General features: G+C 43.9%; 1 protein-coding gene across 1 annotated transcript in view; it reads left to right on the top strand.

The window, feature by feature from the left end:
• The window catches only part of LOC139268958 (protein phosphatase PTC7 homolog), a 58,260-nt gene that overhangs the window by 20,307 nt on the left and 14,989 nt on the right, over positions 1-22,964 (top strand). Inside the window, exons 2-3 of the mRNA XM_070887851.1 lie at positions 18,646-18,825; positions 21,228-21,426. Coding sequence (XP_070743952.1) covers positions 18,646-18,825; positions 21,228-21,426 — 379 coding nt within the window. The remainder of the gene's footprint in view (positions 1-18,645; positions 18,826-21,227; positions 21,427-22,964) is intronic.

Below are 22,964 nucleotides of genomic sequence, written 5' to 3'. Positions count from 1 at the left end.
AAAAATCTATCTATCTTTGACTTGAAAACATTCAATGAGCTAGCCTCAACTGCTTCCTTGGGCAGAGAATTCCACAGATTCACAACCCTCTGGGAGAAGAAATGTTTTCTCAACTCGGTTTTAAATTGGCTCCTCCGTATTTTGAGGCTGTGCCCCCTAGTTCTAGTCTCTCCCACCAATGGAAACAACCTCTCTGCCTCTATCTTGTCTATCCCTTTCATGATTTTAAATGTTTCTATAAGATCACCCCTCATCCTTCTGAACTCCAAGGAGTAAAGACCCAGTCTACTCAATTTATCATCATAAGGCAACCCCCTCATTTCTGGAATCAGCCTAGTGAATCGTCTCTGTACCCCTTCCAAAGCTAGTATATCCTTCCTTAAGTAAGGTGACCAAAACTGCACGCAGTACTCCAGGTGCGGCCTTACCAATACCTTATACAGTTGCAGCAAGACCTCCCTACTTTTGTACTCCATCCCTTTCGCAATGAAGGCCAATATTCCATTTGCCTTCCTGATTACCTGCTGCACCTGCAAACTAAACTTTTGGGATTCATGCACAAGGACCCCCAGGTCCCTTTGCACCACAGCATGTTGTAATTTCTCCCCATTCAAATAATATTCCATTTTACTGTTTTTTTTTCCCCAAGGTGGATGACCTCACACTTTCCGACATTGTATTCCATCTGCCAAACCTTAGCCCATTCGCTTAACCTATCCAAATCTCCTTGCAGTCTCTCTGTCCTCTACACAACCCGCTTTCCCACTAATCTTAGTGTCATCTGCAAATTTTGTTGCACTACACTCTGTCCCCTCTTCTAGGTCATCTATGTATATTGTAAACAGTTGTGGTCCCAGCACTGATCCCTGTGGCACACCACTAACCACTGATTTCCAACCGGAAAAGGACCCATTTATCCCGACTCTCTGCTTTCTGTTCGCCAGCCAATTCTCGATCCATGCTAATACATTTCCTCTGACTCCGCATACCTTTATCTTCTGTAGTAACCTTTTGTGTGACACCTTATCGAATGCCTTTTGGAAATCTAAATACACCACATCCATCGGTACACCTCTATCCACCATGCTCGTTATATCCTCAAAGAATTCCAGTAAGTTAGTTAAACATGATTTCCCTTTCATGAATCCATGCTGCGTCTGCTTGATTGCTCTATTCCTATCCAGATGTCCCGCTATTTCTTCCTTAATGATAGTTTCAAGCATTTTCCCCACTACAGATGTTAAACTAACCGGCCTATAGTTACCTGCCTTTTGCCTGCCCCCTTTTTTAAACAGAGGCGTTACATTAGCTGCTCTCCAATCTGCTGGTACCTCCCCAGAGTCCAGAGAATTTTGGTAGATTATAACGAATGCATCTGCTATAACTTCCGCCATCTCTTTTAATACCCTGGGATGTATTTCATCAGGACCAGGGGACTTGTCTACCTTCAGTCCCATTAGCCTGTCCAGCACTACTCCCCTAGTGATAGTGATTGTCTCAAGGTCCTCCCTTCCCACATTCCTGTGGCCTGTAAATTTTGGCATGGTTTTTGTGTCTTCCACTGTGAAGACCGAAGCAAAATAATTGTTTAAGGTCTCAGCCATTTCCACATTTCCCATTATTAAATCTCCCTTCTCATCTTCTAAGGGACCAACATTTACTTTAGTCACTCTTCCGTTTTATATATCGGTAAAAGCTTTTACTATCTGTTTTTATGTTTTGCGCCAGTTTACTTTCGTAATCTATCTTTCCTTTCTTTATTGCTTTCTTAGTCATTCTTTGCTGTTGTTTAAAATGTTCCCAATCTTCTAGTTTCCCACTAACCTTGGCCACCTTATACACATTGGTTTTTAATTTGATACTCTCCTTTATTTCCTTGGTTATCCACGGCTGGTTATCACTTCTCTTGCCGCCCTTCTTTTTCACTGGAATATATTTTTTTTGCGCACTATGAAAGTGCTCCTTAAAAGTCCTCCACTGTTCCTCAATTGTGCCACCGTTTAGTCCTTGTTTCCAGTCTACTTTAGCCAACTCTGCCCTCATCCCACTGTAGTCCCCTTTGTTTAAGCATAGTACCCTCGTTTCTGATACAACTTCCTCATCCTCAATCTGTATTACAAATTCAACCATATTGTGATCACTCATTCCGAGAGGATCTTTTACGAGGAGATCGTTTATTTTTCCTGTCTCATTACACAGGACCAGATCCAAGATGGCTTGCTCCCTTGTAGGCTCTGTTACATACTGTTCTAAGAAACAATCCCGTATGCATTCTATGAATTCCTCCTCCAGGCTACCCCCTGCGATTTAATTTGACCAATCGATATGTAGGTTAAAATAACCCATGACTACTGTCGTTCCTTTTTCACATGCCTCCATTCTTCCCTTGATTATTGCCCGCCCCACCGTGAAGTTATTATTTGGGGGCTTATAAACTATGCCGACCAGTGACTTTTTCCCCTTACTATCTCTAATCTCCACCCACAATGATTCAACATTTTGTTCATTGGAGCCAATATCATCCCTCACAACTGCCCTGATATCATCCTTTATTAACAGAGCTCCCCCACCTCCTTTCCTTTCTTGCCTATCTTTCTGAATCGTCAGATACCCCTGTATGTTTAATTCCCAGTCTTGGCCACCTTGCAACCATGTTTCTGTAATGGCCACCAAATCATACCCATTTGTAATGATTTGTGCCGTCAACTCATTTACTTTATTTCGAATGCTGTGTGCATTTAGGTAGAATGTTTTCATCCTCGTTTTTAAACCATGATTTTTAGTTTTTACCCCTCCTGCAGCCCTTTTATATTCAGTGGCCCTTTTTGTTTCTTGCCTTTGGTTTCTCTGCCCTCCATTTTTACTCATCTCTTTTCTGTTTTTTGTTTTTGTCTCCTTTTTGTTTCCCTCTGTCTCCCTGTCCCCCTGCCATATTAGTTTAACTCCTCACCAACAGCACTAGCAAACACTCCCCCTAGGACATTGGTTCCGTTCCTGCCCAAGTGCAGACCGTCCAGTTTGTACTGGTCCCACCTCCCCCAGAACCTGTTCCAATGCCCCACGAATTTGAATCCCTCCCTGCTGCACCACTGCTTAAGCCACGTATTCATCTGTGCTATCCTGCGATTCCTACTCTGACTAGCACGTGGCACTGGTAGCAATCCAGAGATTATTACTTTTGAGGTCCTACTTTTTAATTTAACTCCTAGCTCCTTAAATTTGTCTCGTAGGATCTCATCCCTTTTTTTACCTATGTCGTTGGTACCAATGTGCACCACGACAACTGGCTGTTCTCCCTCCCTTTTTAGAATGTCCTGCACTCGCTCGGAGACATCCTTGACCCTTGCACCAGGGAGGCAACATACCATCCTGGAGTCTCGATTGCAGCCGCAGAAACGCCTATCTATTCCCCTTATGATTGAATCCCCTATCACTATCGCTCTCCCACTCTTTTTCATGCCCTCCTGTGCAACAGAACTTGGTGCCATGAACTTGGCTGCTGCTGCTCTCCCCTGATGAGTCATCTCCCTCAACAGCACTCAAAGCAGTGTATCTGTTTTGCAGGGGGATGACCAGGTGGGACCCTTGCACTACTTTCTTTGTACTACTCTTCCTGCTGGTCTTCCATTCCCTAGCTGGCTGTGGATCCTTCTCATGCGGTAAGACCAACTCACTAAACGTGCCACTGATGTCATTCTCAGCATCGTGGATGCTCCAGAGTGAATCCACCCTCAGTTCCAATTCCGCAACGCGGTACGTCAGGAGATGGAGGCGGATACACTTCTCACACACGTAGTCCTTGACAAATATTACTGGTTATTATCTAGTTTAGTAATTCTAGAACTTTTTTAGCCAAGATTTACCATAAAAACCTTTTCAGATTTTCATGTTCCTTCAGTTAAGCTTAAGTCTGCAAACAGGTGAGCAAATTCACAAGAAGGAAATCTGGAGTAGTGATGCGGTTGAAGCAACTGGCATAGATTTGGGGACGCATGTATTGGATGCTGGAAGGAATACCATCAGAACCAGAAGCCTCATCAGAGAATCTGACTGATCTGGGAGAGGGGTAAAACTTGATGTTTGTCATAACGGTTGAACAGAAATGAACAATTAAGTGGTTCTTCACCAAGAAGGTTGAAATTTGAGCTGGGGGAGGGGGGAAAAAAAAGAGCCAGAAATATCAATTGTTTTCTCTAGGAAAATTAGCAAATCGAACATCAGAACAAAGAGGGATAGCTGGATTTCCCAGAAGTTACAGTTTTGGCAGGTGACTTGAAGGGGTAGGAAAACAGCAGTTGAAGCTTCTTTTCAATGGTTGCATTTAGTGACTATCATCATCATCATCATCATAATCAGTCCCTTGGAATTGAGGAAGCTTCCACTCTAAAAATGAGTCCTTAGGTGGCTGAACAGTCCAATACGAGAACCATAGTGCCTGTCACAGATGGGACAGATAGTCATTGAGGGGTGGGTGGGACAGGTTTGCCGCATGCTCTTTTCGCTCCCTGCACTTAGTTTCTGCATGCTCTCGGCGATGAGACTCTAGGTGCTTAGCAAGCACCCTCCCGGATGCACTTCCTCCACTAAGGGCGGTCTTTGACTAGGGTCGCCCAGGTGCCAGTGCGGATGTTGCACTTTATCAGGGAGGCTTTGAGGGTGTCCTTGTAACATTTCCTCTGCCCACCTTTGGCTCGTTTACCGTGAAGGAGTTCAGAGTAGAGCGCTTGCTTTGGGAGTCTCGTGTCTGGCATGCGAACAATGTGGCCTGTCCAGCGGAGCTGATCAAGTGTGGTCAGTGCTTCAATGCTGGGGATATTGGCCTGATCGAGGACGCTAATGTTGGTGCATCTATCCTCCCAGGGGATTTGTAGGATCTTGCGGAGACATCGTTGGTGGTATTTCTCCAGCGACTTGAGATGTCTACTGTACAGGGTCCATGTCTCTGAGCCATACAGGAGGGCGGGTATTACTACAGCCCTGTCGACCATGAGCTTGGTGGCAGATTTGAGGGCCTGGTATTCAAACTCACTCTCTCTCAGGTGTCCGAAGGCTGTACTGGCGCACTGGAGGCGGTGTTGAATCTTGTCAGTGTCCCCGTGGATCTTGATGATTTGGGGGGGGGGGGCGGGGGCAGTGCTGTGCGGCGAGGCGAGAACAGGCTGGTGAAGGACCTTTGTCTTATGGATGTTTAGCGTAAGGCCCATGTTTTCGTACGCCTCAGTAAATACGTTGACTATGACTTGGAGTTCACCCTCTATGTGCGCAGACGCAGGCGGCATCTGCGTACTATAGCTCGACGACAGAGGTTGGGGTGGTCTTGGACCTGGCCTGGAGATGCCGAAGGTTGAACAGGTTCCGACTGGTTCTGTAGTTTAGTTCCACTCCAGCGGGGAACTTGTTGACTGTGAGGCGGAGCATGGCAGCGAACAAGATTGAGAAGAGGATTGGGGCAATGACGCAGCCCTGTTTGATACCGGTCTGGACGTGGATTGGGTTTGTAATGGATCCGTTGGTAAGGATCGTGGCCTGCATGTCATTGTGGAGCCGACGGAGGATGGTGACGAACTTTTGGGGGCATCCGAAACGGAGGAGGACGCTCCATAGACCCTTGAATTGATGGTGTCGAAGAAGGTGCTGTTGCTGGTGCTGTTCCCTGTATTTTTCCTGCAGCTGTCACGCTGTAAAAACCATGTCCGTTGTGCCCCGTAGGGGACGAAATCTGCACTGTGACTCCGGGAGGAGCACCTCAGCCACAGGGAGAAGATGGTTGAGGAGGCCTCTATTGACGACTTTCCCAGTGGCTGATTGCAGGGAGATTCCTCTGTAGTTGCCGCAGTTGGACTTGTCCCCTTTTTTAAAGATGGTCATGATCACTATCTCTGAGATCTCCCGGCATGCTCTCCTCCCTCCGGATGAGAGATTTAGTGTATCAAATAATGGATTGACAAAAGTTCCAAGCAGAGATGAAGCCAGTTCAGAACATTTCAGACTAATCAAGACAACAGAAAGACATGCATGATAGAAGTGCCTCCCTGCATCAATCCTCAGCAAGCTGCATTGTCGAAAGCACTGCAGTCCATGTCCTCTTTTGTGCTAACTGCCATATTCCCATCGCCTTCGTTCTCTCTGAGCTCCACTTGCTCCCTGTGCTCCAGTGTGTTGATCTCCAAATTCTTGTCCTCATTTCAAATACTCCACGGTCATGTCTCACCCCTACCGTAGCAATCTTCTACTGCCTTACTTCCCTGCATGCGTTCTCCTATTACATACTTTTATTTTCTCTCCCCACTCCCCACTGGTTTTATGAAAGTGAAATCATGTTTGACAAATTTGCTGGAGTTCTTTGAGGATGTAACGGGCAGGGTGGATAATGGGGTTTCCAGAAGACATTCGGTAAGGTGCCACATAAGAGGTTACTGCACAAGATAAAAGCTGGTCATGATCACTGCATCTCTGAGGGTAATATATTAACATGGATAGAGGATTGGCTAACCAACAGAAAACAGATTCGGGATAAATGGGTCATTTTCCAGTTCGCAAACACTGACTAGTGGGGTGCTGCAGGGATCGGTGCTGGGTCCTCAACTATTTACAATCTATATTAATGACTTGGATGAATAGACCGAGTGTAATGTAGCCAAGTTTGCTGCTGCTGATACAAAGATGAGTGGGAAAGCAAATTGTGAGGAGGACACAAAAAACCTGCAAAGGGACATAGACAGGCTAAGTGAGTGGGCAAAAATTTGGCAGATTGAATATAATGTGGGAAAATGTGAGGTTATCCACTTCAGCAGAAATAATAGAAAAGCAAATTGCAATTTTTCTCCATTTAAATTATAAAGTGCTGCAGTACAGCGAGACCATTTGGGCCCTGCAATGTAATTAAGGACAAAAACAGGGTCATTGACATCAATAAATCGTGCCCTCGCATTCCTGTCATGGTAGTCACATTGTGACTGACGCCTGCTCTCAACAATTTCTTTCCTAGTAGGGTGTATAAGGGATAACCTGGTTTTGAGCGTCCTTTTCATTAGCAGCTCTCCGGGTGGAACCCCTGTGAGCGAGTGTGGTCGGGATCTATTGGCCAACAGGAGGCGCGATAAGCGGCTTTGTAGGGAACCCCCTTGGATTCTGAGCATCCCCTGTTTATCTGCACTGCTCGTTCCGTCTGGCCGTTTGAGGCTGGCTTGAACGGTGCCGTTCTGACATGGTTGATTCCATTGCCTGCCATGAAGTCCTGGAATTCAGTGCTTGTGAAGCACGGGCCATTGTCGCTGACCAAGACATCCGGTAGACCATGGGCGGCGAACATTGCCCGTAGACTTTCTACCGTGGCAGAGGATGTGCTTGAATTTAAAATGGCACACTCAATCCATTTGGAGTAGGCGTCTACTACAATCAAAAAAAATTTTCTCATGAAAGGACCTGCATAGTCCACGTGGATGCGTGACCATCACTTGGTGGGCCAGGGGCTAAGGGCGGCTTCTCTGGGTGCGTTGCCCAGCTGAGCACACGTGTTGCACCTGCGAACACAAAGTTCCAGGTCTGCATCTATCCCTGGCCACCAAACGTGTGACCTGGCAATTGCCTTCATCATGACAATGCCTGGGTGCTCATTGTGAAGTTCTCTGATAAACACCTCTCTGCCCTTCTGGGGCATGACTACTCGATTTCCCCACAGTAGGCAAACAGTCTGAATCGAGAGTTCATCCTTGCGCCTATGAAACGGTTTAAACTCCTCAGGGGATGCCCTGTACGTGGCTGCCCAGTCCCCATTCAGGACACATTTCTTAACTGAAGACAGTAGCGGGTCTTTTATTTGTCCAGACTTTAATCTGACGGGCTGTCACAGGTGAGCCTTCGCTTTCGAAAGCTTCAACAGCCATGACCATCTCCGCATTATGCTCAGCTGCCCCCTCAGTGGTGGCTAGTGGGAGCCTGCTGAGTGCATCGGCACAGTTTTCAGTGCCCGGTCTGTGCCAAATTGTGCAGTCATAGGCGGCTAACGTAAGTGCCCACCTCTATGCGGGCCGATGCATTTGCATTTAATAAGAACATAAGAACATAAGAACATGGAACAGGAGTAGGCCATCTAGCCCTTCGAGCCTGCTCCGCCATTCAATAAGATCATGGCTGATCTGGTCGTGGACTCCGCTCCACTTACCCGCCCTCTCCCCGTAACCCTTAATTCCCTTATTGCTTAAAAATCTATCTATCTTTGACTTGAAAACATTCAATGAGCTAGCCTCAACTGCTTCCTTGGGCAGAGAATTCCACAGATTCACAACAACCCTCTGGGAGAAGAAATTCTTTCTCAACTCGGTTTTAAATTGGCTACTCTGTATTTTCAGGCTGTGCCCCCTAGTTCTAGTCTCCCCCACCAATGGAAACAACCTCTCTGCCTCTATCCTGTCTATCCCTTTCATGATTTTAAATGTTTCTATAAGATCACCCCTCATCCTTCTGAACTCCAAGGAGTAAAGACCCAGTCTACTCAATCTATCATCATAAGGTAACCCCCTCATTTCTGGAATCAGCCTAGTGAATCGTCTCTGTACCCCTTCCAAAGCTAGTATATCCTTCCTTAAGTAAGGTGACCAAAACTGCACGCAGTACTCCAGGTGCGGCCTTACCAATACCTTATACAGTTACAGCAAGACCTCCCTGCTTTTGTACTCCATCCCTCTCGCAATGAAGGCCAACATTCCATTCGCCTTCCTGATTACCTGCTGCACTTGCAAACTAACCTTTTGGGATTCATGCACAAGGACCTCCAGGTCCCTCTGTACCACAGCATGTTGTAATTTCTCCCCATTCAAATAATATTCCCTTTTACTGTTTTTTTTTTTCCCCAAGGTGGATGACCTCACACTTTCCGACATTGTATTCCATCTGCCAAACCTTAGCCCATTCGCTTAACCTATCCAAATCTCCTTGCAGCCTCTCTGAGTCCTCTACACAACCTGCTTTCCCACTAATTTTAGTGTCATCTGCAAATTTTGTTGCACTACACTCTGTCCGCTCTTCTAGGTCATCTATGTATATTGTAAACAGTTGTGGTCCCAGCACTGATCCCTGTGGCACACCACTAACCACTGATTTCCAACCGGAAAAGGACCCATTTATCCCGACTCTCTGCTTTCTGTTCGCCAGCCAATTCTCTATTCATGCTAATACATTTCCTCTGACTCCGCGTACCTTTATCTTCTGTAGTAACCTTTTGTGTGGCACCTTATCGAATGCCTTTTGGAAATCTAAATACACCACATCCATCAGTACACCTCTATCCACCATGCTCGTTATATCCTCAAAGAATTCCAGTAAGTTAGTTAAACATGATTTCCCTTTCATGAATCCATGCTGCGTCTGCTTGATTGCACTATTCCTATCTAGATGTTCCGCTATTTCTTCCTTAATAGTTTCAAGCATTTTCCCCACTACAGATGTTAAACTAACTGGCCTATAGTTACCTGCCTTTTGCCTGCCCCCTTTTTTAAACAGAGGCGTTACATTAGCTGCTTTCCAATCCGCTGGTACCTCCCCAGAGTCCAGAGAATTTTGGTAGATTATAACGAATGCATCTGCTATAACTTCCGCCATCTCTTTTAATACCCTGGGATGCATTTCATCAGGACCAGGGGACTTGTCTACCTTCAGTCCCATTAGCCTGTCCAGCACTACCTCCCCTAGTGATAGTGATTGTCTCAAGGTCCTCCCTTCCCACATTCCTGTGGCCTGCAAATTTTGGCATGGTTTTTGTGTCTTCCACTGAAGATGGAAGCAAAATAATTGTTTAAGGTCTCGGCCATTTCCACATTTCCCATTATTAAATCCCCCTTTTCATCTTCTAAGGGACCAACATTTACTTTAGTCACACTTTTCCATTTTATATATCTGTAAAAGCTTTTACTATCTGTTTTTATGTGTTGCGCAAGTTTACCTTCGTAATCCATCTTTCCTTTCTTTATTGCTTTTTTAGTCATTCTTTGCTGTTCCTTTAAATCTTCCCAATCCTCTAGTTTCCCACTAACCTTGGCCACCTTATACGCATTGGTCTTTGATTTGATACTTTCCTTTATTTCCTTGGTTATCCACGGCTGGTTATCCCTTCTCTTGCCGCCCTTCTTTTTCACTGGAGTATATTTTTGTTGCGCACTATGAAAGAGCTCCTTAAAAGTTCTCCACTGTTCCTCAATTGTGCCACCGTTTAGTCCTTGTTTCCAGTCTACTTTAGCCCACTCTGCCCTCATCCCACTGTAGTCCCCTTTGTTTAAGCATAGTACGCTTGTTTCTGACACAACTTCCTCATCCTCAATCTGTATTACAAATTCAACCATACTGTGATCACTCATTCCGAGGATCTTTTACTAGGAGATTGTTTATTTTTCCTGTCTCATTACACAGGACCAGATCTAAGATGGCTTGCTCCTTTGTAGGTTCTGTTACATACTGTTCTAAGAAACAATCCCGTATGCATTCTATGAATTCCTCCTCCAGGCTACCCTGTGCGATTTGATTTGACCAATCGATATGTAGGTTCAAATCCCCCATGACTACTGCCGTTCCTTTTTCACATGCCTCCATTATTCCCTTGATTATTGCCCGTCCCACCGTGAAGTTATTATTATCATTTATGGCCTTGTTGTCAGCCAAAAGGGACGTTTGGGGTTTGTGATTTGTCTCCAGCTCAAATTTCCTGCCAAATAGGTACTGGTGCATTTTTTTACTGCATATACACATGCTAGCGCTTACTTTTGTACCATCCCATAGTCCCTTTCTGCCTGGTTCAGACTTCTGGAGCCATAAACTACCGGCTGTAACTGACCATTGGCATTCACATGCTGCAACACACACCCGACCCCATAGGACGACTCATCGCATGTTAAAACTAGTTTCTTTTACGGGTCATATAACGTTAACAGTTTGTTAGAGCACGCAATTTGTTATGCTCCATCAAAAGCCCTTTCCTGGCTGTTCCCCCAGACCCAATCGCGACCTTTGCGTAGGAGCACATGTAGCGGCTCGAACAGCATGCTCAATTTGGGAAGAAAGTTACCAAAATAGTTCAGGAGCCCCAGGAACGAACGCAGCTCCGTCGTTTTTACGGGGTCTGGGTGCTCTCTGGATCACTTCTATTTTGGACGCAATAAGTCTGATCCCGTCTGCTGCTACCCTCCTCCCCAGGAATTCTACCTCTGGATCTAAGAAGACTCACATCGCCTTTTTCAGTCGCAGCCCTACCCGGTCCAGTCTGCGTAGCACTTCCTCCAGGTTGTGGAGGTGTTCTTCAGTATCACGACCCGTGATGAGGATGTCATCTTGCAAAACCACCATCCTTCGAATCGACTTGAAGCTTTCCATATTTCGCTGAAAGATCGCGGCGGCCGAACGAATCCCGAACGGACATCTGTTGTACTCAAACAACCCTTGTGTGTTGTGATGGTGGTCAGCTTCATCGACTCACTCGCCAGCTCCTGGGTCATGTAAGCTGAGGTCAGGTCCAATTTTGAAAAAAGTTTGCCACCGGATAGCTCTCGGTAGCAGGTACTGGTCTTGGAGTGACACCCGATTGATGGTGGCCTTGTAATCCTGACCGACCCATCTGCCTTGAGCACCGGCACGATCGGGCTCGCTCAGTCACTGAATTCGACTGGCGAGATGATCCCTTCCCTCAGCAGGCGGTCCAATTCGCATTCTATCTTTTCCCGCATCACGTACGGCACCGCTCTGGCCTTGTGGTATACTGGCCTGGCGTCCGGGTTTATGTGAATCAGTACCTTGGCCCCCATGAAAGTGCCGATGCCGGGTTGAAATAATGAGTCAAATTTGTCCAGGAACTGTGAGCATGATACTCGCTCCACAGAAGAAATTGCATTGACATCGCCCCATTTCCAGTTCATGACAGCAAGCCAATTCCTCCCCAGTCATGCGGGACCGTCCCCTGGGACAATCCAGAGTGGCAACCTGTTCTCCGAATCTTTGTGGGTCACGACTACCGTGCCGCTGCCTAGCACCGGAATGATCTCCTTTGTATATGTCCGTAGCTGTGCATCAATCGGCAATAATTTTGACCTGGCCTTGGACAGCCACAACCTTTCAAGCTGTTTGATACTCATCAGAGATTGGCTGGCCCCCGTGTCTAGCTCCATTAATACTGGGATGCCATTGAGGAGCACTTTCATCATTATTGGTGGCATCCTGGTATATGAACTGTATATGTGCTCCACATGAACTCGCTGAACTTCAGCTTCCAGCAATTTCTCCCAGTATTCATTTGGCCTCGTGGGGCTTGCATCGGACCCGTCCTCCTCGTACAGCAACCTGGCTGCAGGCTTCCTGCACATACACGCCAAGTGACCGCTAACGTTGCAGCTTCTGCAGATATATTGCTGATAGCTGCAAGCTCTGGCTGGGTGTTTGTCTCCACACCTCCAGCATGAGTTGGAGGCCCCATTGTTGGAAACAAAAGGTCCATTACCAGTCAATCATCTCTGACTGTCTGTGTAACTGTCCTTAAGCGCACCATTACCAGGTGTTGATGGCCCCATTACTGGCCGCATTGTCCATTGCGATGGCATGAATCGCCGTTCAGCTAGCCATTGTCTCTGTTGAATTCCCCCTTTGGGTTCATGTTGGGGCATGTCCGATTGCCCTTGTCTGCCTAGAGAACTGTGTGCCGCGTTAACAATGTTGACTCCCTGGTCGTTTCCCACATTTGAGCCAAGATTTTTGCCATAAATCATTCTGGTCTCTTCATCCCCTGAGATAATTCTCTGGGCTATCAGAGCCGCCGTTTCCAAGGTCATCTTTGGTCTCAATCAGTTTCCTGAAAACCCCAGCATGCCCGATGCCCTCAATAAAAAAAAAAAAGTCTCGCAGCATCTCCGCTCTGCATGCATCTGTGAACTTACATAGGCTCGCCAGTCGCCGGAGATCTGCCACGAAGTCTGGAGCGCTTTGCCATTCTCGCTGCCGGTGTATGTAAAACCGGTGTCTCGCCATGTGCATGCTGCTTGCTGGTTTAAGGTGTTCCCCGATCAACTTACTGAGCTTTTCAGATGTCTTGTCCGCCGGCTTCTCTGGCGCTAGAAGGTCCTTTATCAGGGGGTACGTTCTGGATCCACAAACCGTCAGGAGATGAGCCCTGTGTTTGTCGGCCGAATCCTGTCCTAACCATTCCTTGTCACAAAACTTTGCTGTAGTCTCTCAATAAAGTCATCCCAATCATCACCACCACAGTACCTCTCCTGTGCTGCTAGTGGCCATGCTTGCGTGGGTTTAAATCCCAGTTTCTCGTCGCCAATGCTATGTCCTTACTATACAGTATAAATGCACACGAGGCCCATATTTGAGAGAAGGTCACTCTATGGCCAGTTACCTTTATTACCAAGACCTCAAGAGACAGACGGTGGGTGGAGTTTCCCCTTTTATACCGGAAAGTCCAGGTTAGGGGTGTCTCCCACAAGCTCTCCCCCTGTGGTCAGTTCTCAAGGTGTACAACTTGGGTCAGCTTACACATGGGTTGCAATGACAGTTGAATATATGACAGGGCCTGTACACATTGGAGCTCAGAAGAATGAGAGGTGATCTTATCGAGCCCCCTCATTATCTTATAAGTTTCAATAAGATGGATGCAGAGAGGATATCTCCCCATAAGGGAAACTAAAACTAGGGGGCATAGTCTCAGAATAAGGGGCCACCCATTTAAAACTAAGATGAGGAGAAATTTCTTCTGAGGGTTGTAAATCTATGGAATTCTCCGCCCCAGAGAGCTGTGGAGGCTGGGTCATTGAATATGTTTAAGGTGCAGATAGACAGATTTTTGAGCAATAAGGGTTATGGGGAGCGGGCAGGGAAATGGAGCAGAGTCCATGATCAGATCAGACATGATCTTATTGAATGGTGGAGCAGGCTTGAGGGGCCAAATAGTCTACTCCTTCTATTATGTTCTTCGGTAACTACTTTTTCAGCTATTGCACACTATCCTCTGGAATACTCTGCTGAGTTCCCTCCACTTTGCTTGCAACAACCTCTAGAATTGTATTGTCAGTTTTGTTGGAAAACCATTTGCGACCCAACTGGAATCTAGTTCTCGGTTATGCTGAAGACTGCTTCAAATAATTTCATGCATAATCTTGTCTCTTGTTTAATAACTGAAATAGTATGAAATTGGCACCCACAATTTGTACTAGTTTGAGAAATTGGTACACTAGAAGCGCCAGCCAAAACTTCCACTGTGGATTAGAATTACATTTATTTTTACAGGAGTTTATGTGCATGATTCTTGATCTTTACTGTGAATTTGATTCAAATTGGGTACAAATACAGTTGTGCAGATGCAGAAATCTATTTATCAATGTTTTTGTATCCATGATGCTGTTTGGCATATTTATTTTCCACCAACCCTACCCTAAATTATAATGTAGAATATTCAGTGAATCATTGGTTTTGCTATGCTGCCTTTCTTTTCAGTTTGTTGTAGTATCCCCCAAAACAGCATTTTTAAGTTATTTTATATTTAACACAAGACTAATAAAGATGTACAATGCAAATCAAGGCAGATTTTCTTGTGGACAGTGTTCCAACAGTATTTGAGTACAGTACTGAACACGGTCTGTTAAAGTAACCTCTATAGGCTCAGCACCATTTAATAAATAGACAATTTGACCACAACCATTACATTTATTCTGAGCAAAGGGGATTCTTCGTGTAGGTTTTATAAATTATTTTTGTTTCCTAACTGGCTAATTTTCTCCTCCCTTCACTTTTCTGGGGCATAGTTCCACAGGTACTGGTTGCCCTATAGTACCTTGCCCAACTGCACATTTTTCACGTTGTCTTATAGGATCATAACAATCAACATGGAGCTCTATGAGCAGTGGAGCTAATTGTATCATATCTGCTAGTACCCCAGGTGAGATCAGCTAACTCCTTATGGAGCATGGATTAAACCTAGGATGATCTTGGTTTATATTGCCCAACAACTGTTTGAGCCATCGGGAGAGTGACACTCCCATTACAGGTGCAAACTATTTTTTTTAATGGTGTCATTTTATGCTGGGTTCTTTTGACCTGGAGCCAGAAATGTACAAGCAATTGCAGTTAACCTGTAAATGACCTCAGCAATTTGCAAGTGGCTGCAATTACCTGGATTTGCCTATTTAGACCATCTTCTTGCAGAGAGCACTTGAGCAATGGCCTTAAAGGAACAGCCAGGTTTAACATAGCTCCATCTTAGCAACTAGATATCACAACTATGCTCCAGACCACCTGTGTGAGCAGAGCCCTTGGAGATCCCACTTGTGTTTTAATGTAATGTTAACATGCGTGCAGCTATTATACATTGAATCAGGCTGCACTGTTGAATGTGTGAATGCACGCTTAGATACTAACCTTGAAAATATTTCGTTCCATTTTGTACTACAACGTGGTGCAGAGATATTGTAGGGTAGGGAGCGGAATTTTTCTGTAAGGGCAGGATTGTCACCAGTGAGTCGGGACGAAACTTCTGCCTGCCTCATCTTCCACGACCCATTTACTGCATATAAAATGATTTCAATACTCACATTTGCATGGTGTATGCACTTGTACTGTAACCTTTTTGTACATTTGTTGGTAAAATGGTACAACAAAAGCAGAGTGTGTGTTGCTTCCTTGGTTACTGCTTATTGGTTTTCTTTTAAAACAGTGAAAACGATGGCCTTCAGCACCATGGAAACACCAGCAAAAATGTATGGAGAAGGGAGCTGTCAACTTTGTCAGCTCGATCAATTGGAATTGCCACAGAAGAAAGCAAGCCCAGCCAATAACAAGCAGCTCTAACAAGGCACGCCTTGGCAAAGGGCAAGGAACATCCAACTATATAGTGTACGGAAAGCAGGGATGGTCTGGCACATCTTGAGAGAGAAAAATAAATACAGGATTGAATAGGTTTGGAAATACAGATTTGTCACAAGAAAATGGGAAACAATTACATTCTGTGACTAGTTCTTTTGGAGAGCTGGCTGACTGCACCAGGCAAAAAAGGTTGAAATTAGGTCAAAGTTGGACAAATTTCACTGAGTAGGAAATTCTACAATCTGCTGTAGAAAGTGACAAGAAGCCACTTTGCCTTTTGTGTGCAGTCATTTGCTGAGAATTAGGTGAATAAATTAAGAAACGTTTTGAACATCTTGGCTTGACAGAAAATTTCCAATTGGTTGGCAGAAAGAGTGCATGGAATCTTGTGACTGAAATTAACTCTCAATCAGCAGAGAATGGTTCTGAAACAATTTCTTGTGTTTGGAACTAAGATTCCATGCGAAAAAATAAACTGTTTTCTGATGGGGAGATGGTGAAAGAAATTATGACAATCATGGACACGTTACTGGAAAACTATGAACCAAAAATCAAACTTTATTCTGCAGAAAATTCAAGAGCTACAGCAGAGCTAACAGTTTGTTGTTTGCTGTATCTATCTGGCAGCATCAAATATCTGAAAGCTGAGCTGAAAGATTCTCTTGCATTTTCCCTTGCACTGAATGGATCATGAGACATTTGTGGCACTGCCCAGTTGGTGTTCTCTGTACAATTTGTGAAGCAAGACTTTGAACTCGAAGAGCTGTTGCCGCTTATGGGTTGGAAACATTGCACATGTGGTTCTGAGCTGTTGGCTGCTGTGAAACATTATTTAAAGGTTTGAGCAAATCCTGGATGATCTGGTCGTAGTCACCACTGGCGCATCGTCTATAATTGGTCAAAGCTCTCACTTTGTTACATTGCTGAATAAATAAAATGAAATTGGAAGTATACAGCAATTGCTGGTCTGTCAATATATAATTCCCCAAGAGAGCCATATACTCCGATGGCAGTTGGTGATTAATTGAAACATGCAATGGAACAGTTGTTAAACATATGCGAAACCATTGTCGGTTTGTCGAGTTGCTGAAAGAAACTGGTGCCCGTTGTTCAGAAATTGTGTACTTCACTAATGTGCTGGCTGCGTCGGGACAAAGTGTTGGAAACTTTCTTGACCAAGGTGAACTGGACAACGTCTCTCAAATGAAGATGGAAAGTGAGATTTATTCTTTCTCGCCGATATCAGTAGTCACCAGTGAAACTTTGGGGGCCGTGATTCTTACCAACGGATCCATTACAGACCCAATCCAAGCCTGGACCGGGGTCAACAGGGCTGCGTTATCGCTCCAACCCTCTCGAAGTGGAAGCAAGTCCTCCTCGATTCCAAGGGATTGCCTATGATGATTGTGGGGAAAGGAAATGATGGTGTGTGTGACCAGCAATGTGACTGAGTTTTAAGCAAAGCTGAAAATGTTGCAAGATGACCTGACTGGAGGTGAATATCCAGTTTTAAGAATTGCCGTCAACAAGCTGTGCTTCGTGTTGGGCTGAACTTGGTTGTCTGAGTTATCATCATCATAGGTAGTCCCTCGAAATCGAGGAAGACTTGCTTTCACTCTCAATGAGTCCTTGGGTGGCTGAACAGTCCAATACGAGAACCACAGTCCCTGTCACAGGTGGGACAGATAGTCATTAAGGAAAAAGATGGATGGGACTGGTTTCCGCACGCTCTTTCCAGTGCCTGCACTTGATTTCTGCATGCTTTCGGCGATGAGACTCGAGGTGCTCAGCGCCCTCCTGGATGTACTTCCTTCACTTAGGGTGGTCTTTGGCCAGGGACTCCCAGATGTCAGTGGGGATGTTACACTTTATCAGGGAGGCTTTGGGGGTGTCCTTGTAACATTTCCTCTGCCCACCTTTGGCTCGTTTGCCATGAAAGAGTTCTGAGTAGAGCGCTTGCTTTGGGAGTCTCGTGTTTGGCATGCGAACTATATGGCCTGCCCAGCGGAGCTGATCAAGTGTGGTCAGTGCTTCAATGCTGGGGATGTTGGCCTGGTCGAGGACGCTAACGTTGGTGCGTCTGTCCTCCCAGGGGAGGATCTTCCGGAGACATCCGAGTTCTCCAGCGACTTGATGTATCTACTGTACATGGTCCATGTCTCTCAGCCATACAGGAGAGCGGGTATTACTGTAGACCATGAGATTTGAGGGCTTAGTCTTCAAACACACTTTTCCTCAGGCGATCGAAGACTGCACTGGCGCACTGGAGGCGGGCGGTGTTGAATTTCGTCTGTCTGCTCTTGTCTGAGTTAATTCACATTCTCAGTAATTACTGTTGAAGTCAAAGTACCACTTGATGCACTAAAATGTGTTGTGTCTGGTAAATTATGCCAGAATTCCAAAGTTTGTTGAAAGAGAAAGATTCCAAATTTCTCACTTGGTATATGTTTAAGTAAAGCATGTGGAGTACATTTACCTGCTAGGCGTTTATATGAAAATTAGTGCATGTGGCTAAAACCATGTAACTAGCCACACCTGGTTAGTCAGTGATTGTTTTTTTCGTAGTGGAAACAGAAGTTCCAATTAAATGCCATCTTCCATGAAATGAAATTTAAGAAACTTAAAAATAGTAAATCCTGGAAATGCCCAGTTTTGGCAATGGATCAACGCCCAAAACTTTAACTTCTATGTTCTCTGCACAGATGCTGCCTGACCTGAGTGTTTCCAGCTTTTTCTGTTTTTGTTTGTTTACTTTTGTTTTTTGTTTAAGTGAACATTAAGTCTTTATTATAATTGTTTTTCTTTCAGGGGTGGCGGATGGGGTTGGAGGTTGGAGAGACTATGGAGTTGATCCTTCCCAATTCTCAGGGACTTTGATGCGAACATGTGAGCGTCTGGTACGGGAAGGACGCTTTGTACCAACCAATCCTGTAGGAATCCTTACTGCAAGCTATTGTGAATTACTACAGAACAAAGTACCATTGCTAGGTAAGGACTGAAGGTTGACCAGATGCGTGTTTTGTATTTAAAAGGTTTTCTTTCCTTTGTACCTTCAGAATCAATTCTGCCTATTACTGCCTCTTTACTTCTGTATGCATTGTGGTTATTATAAATGTTGTTCCTTTTGTATTATATTGCAGGAGTTAGGAGATAATTACTGTGACCAATTATTGACAAATTTATTTAACTTTCTTGCTGCCAGAATTTTTACTTGAACATACAGGTATCTTCAAACACGTGCTTATGTTTACCAACTATTGGAGCAGAAAAATGCATCTTGGCCCAGGCTGGTTGGTGTTTGCACGTGTATGGGCCCTCCCATTGTTTTATTTTAAAGGAAGTATTAACTCAAGCTAGCTCCTCAATTTATTCACTTCATTTAAGCTCTGAAATAAGTTGAGGCTCATTATCCAACTTTATCCACACTCTGACAGTTGAAATTACTCTACATTCATCAAACTCCTTTATATTGCATGTCCTCTGTGCACTCAATCTTTCATTCTCTCTCCATGCAATGGTAGAATCACATCTTTATGCTCTTCGGAGGGCATTTCATCTTGTCGTCAGTTCTTCAAAGCCAATGTCTTTGTTGCAAATCTAACCAACAGCTGTGGCCTCTTGTGTTTTGGTGAGCTACTTTAGTTATAAAATCGGCTCCGAAGGAGGCAATTTAGCCTATCGAGCCTCACTCCTCCGAGTTATCCACTGGATTATACTATCTACTTTCCCTCCTCTTGACTGTTGTGATTGGTTGACTTATATGTCATTCTAATAACTCTTAGCATGAAGAATTTCCTTTACCCTTGTAGTGCTCTATTTTGCACTTTTTTCTTTACTCCAATATCTTTTCAAATCTGCAGATAGTTACTCCAGTCATGTTTAAAGTATTTTCTTTAAATGCATGCATCTATTGATACTGCCTCTCCTATGGGGTCGGAGACAGAAAATCCTCAAAATATGTGATTTCAATGATACCTATGTAGGAGGAAAACTAATTTAAAACATATAAACTATGAGCATCCAGATTCATTAACAAAAAGCGTGGGTAAAAATTGTATGAATTCCTTCGATCAGTTCAAATGCTTCCAGTTCTGCTGATCTTACTAAAAAGGGCATTGTTGTGAAAGAGAACAATTTAAGCGCTCAGATTATTCATGTTGATTGAGATAGTAGCTTTGAGTTTGTGCTGGTTTTAGAATTCGCCTGAAGTTGGCCAAATCAGCAAAAAAGCTCGAGGAATTTTAAGTGCAAGTTACGTTGTGTAAATAGAGTTAATGTGATCATTAATTCTGGTTTTAAAAACCCCACAAAACTGGCCACGCCCCCAGATCAAAATAATGAGCAAGTTTCTGCCGATTGCACCCGTTTGCATCCATTCAAAGATGTTCTTCAAATGAAGCTGTTTTTTTAAGTTGCAAATGCACTAGTAGGCACGATTTAAAAGTTTATAAGTTTAAATATTTAATTTGCTAAGAAACTGACTAGTGTACACCGATAGTTTCTTAGTCATTTTCAGTGATTTTAAAATAAGGTTAGTCAGGTAGTGGACTAGACATTTATTAAAAATATTTTGTGATAGTACAGCCAGAAATGAGTTTCTAATAAAACTACCAGGTAGCCACTCTTAAATACATCAATGAGTATTATTTAATGCAAGGGGAAAGAAAATTGTGTTCTGCGCTGTCCGATTGTGCTGGTTCATGGAATATTTTATGTTTGAGAGTTTTAACGGAGACTTGAACCATAACTTCACTTGGGAAAATCAGCGTAATTTCAAGTGCAATTTGTGTTTTGATTGTCGATTGCACCCAAAGCAGAAACTCTACCCCATTATCTGTTGGATCTTCTAAACAATGAAGGGCAGTTAGTAATAAGGGCGCAAATAAATTCTTCACATTAAACCCTGAATCTAGAATACTATTATCTGTTTGAAATGAGGAAAAATCATCATCTGAGTCAAACAGTTATACTGTGTTAATGAAATTTTGACATGGTCAAATGGTGATTTCTCGCTGTTTTTTTTTTATTCCGACATATTAATTTTGAGAATTTGAAAGCTATATTGTGTAGTAAAACTATAAAGGTTATAGGTAGTATACTCATGCTATAGTGTTGAGACAAATGCAGATTTGTGTTGAGGTAATAGTCCCATACCAAATGTGTTACGGGGATATCTAGTAATTGCACTCCGACAAAAGCGTGCTTGATTTTGTATTTGAAACCTATACATGCTCTTCACATGGCTTTCGATCATTAAAGGGAGTAAATGCAGCTATCTAAGTAAATAATCTCAGAATTGTTCATTGGTAATCAAGTTTTGTATTCACCTTTTACCAGTATCTTGCTTCCTTTCAGAACTCTGCATAATTTGATCCATTATTTTCTTACAGGGAGTAGTACTGCTTGTTTAGTTGTTCTGGACCGTAGTAGTCATCAGTTGCACACAGCAAACCTGGGAGACTCTGGCTTTCTGGTGGTTCGTGGTGGAGAAGTGGTTCACCGATCAGATGAGCAACAACATTACTTTAACACCCCCTTCCAACTGTCAATAGCACCACCTGAAGCAGAAGGTGTTGTTCTGAATGACAGGTAAAATACTGGCCTTTATTTAAATGTGTATAATAAATCATGACTATCAAGTGCTACGTAGCAGAAGAGTACAATTAATGACAATCAAAAAATCTAGTATACTTGGAATGAGACCGCTTATTTTCAAATTTCCCATTGGCAAACCTATTTGGATTTTTTTTTTACTGAATTCCTGAAGGTGTTAAATCTGCAAGATTATGGTTATTTAAAAGCCACAGTACTTTGCCCAAGTCAACCTTTTTCTTGTGTTCACCTAGATGGTGACTATGGGAGATTGCAGACAAGACAGATCCTCCTGAATACAGATATACACTTCTCTATTGTGGGAATCACTGGACTTTTTTTTTTCCCCCTCCCTATCCCAAGGATACAGATTCATTATAGAACCCATAAGAATTAAGAACAGGTGTAGGCCGTATGGCCCCTCTAGCTTGCTTTGCCATTCAATAAGATCATGGCTGATCTTCTACCTCAACTCCACTTTTGGACATTCCTTTAATGTCCAAAAATCTATTGATCTCGGTTTTGAATATATTCAATAACTGAGCATCTTGAGTATCAAATAGAAAGAACCTGGATGCTATTACATGAGCATAAGATAAATGCCATCTTGCTGAAACCAGTAACTTGGGACTGAGCAGATGATTGCTACATACTTTATTCACAAACTTAATTATTGAAGGGTTGTTGCCAAAATTTCAATATAGTGTAATGAACATCACTACCCAGCATAAACTACATGACAATTCATGAGTTATTTCAAAAATTAGATTACTTTTGCAGTCTATCTTTCAAATACAGTGGAGACCACTTCATTGCAACTGCTTGGGACAACCTGATGCTGATGCATGGACTGCATCAGCAGCGGGTTTGTCATTGCGTTTTCACCAGACAGCTTTTTGTAAACAAGGTGGTGTCTCACCTCGGGGATCCATTTGATGCTTTCTGTGTCATGTTCTTTGGGTAATGGAGGTAGAAATAGGCAGTCTTTATGAAAGAGAGGAAATAGAGTTGGAAACTCAGCTCGAGCAGGATTTTGAACAGTCTGGCTCAACCTAGGACAGGAAAATAGTGAATATACATAGTTTGTGGTTGTTGGGTGGGGTGGGTGCAAAGATAATGGCATCAGCCCTCCCAAAGTTTAGCTGAAGGAAATTGCAGCTTATCCCAGATTGAATGTTGGACAAGCACTCTGACAACATAGAGGCAGTTGAGCAGTAAGATAATGATGGCGAGGTTGATGAGCACATTAGCATACAGGTGGAAGCTGACCAAAGTCTGTGGAAGATGTTGCCAAAGGGTAGCATTTCAAGCAGGGAGCCAAGGCTGAGTCCTTAGGACACTGGAGAAGATATTACAGGGTTGGAAAGAAAAACTGTTCTAGGTGATCCGGCAATGAATGGATAGGTAAGAGTGGAATCAAGTGGGGCAATCCATCAAGCAGGACAACAGGAGAGGCATTGTGGGAAGATGGCTTAGTTGACCAGGTCAAAGGTTGCAGAGAGGGCGAGGAGGGATAATGCAGTGTCAGAGAATGC

The sequence above is a fragment of the Pristiophorus japonicus genome, chromosome 8 (assembly GCF_044704955.1).
Source record: "Pristiophorus japonicus isolate sPriJap1 chromosome 8, sPriJap1.hap1, whole genome shotgun sequence".
In the NCBI taxonomy this organism is placed as follows: Eukaryota; Metazoa; Chordata; class Chondrichthyes; family Pristiophoridae; genus Pristiophorus; species Pristiophorus japonicus.
Note: the sequence above shows the minus strand (reverse complement) of the source record. Positions and strands in the feature narration are given on the sequence as shown.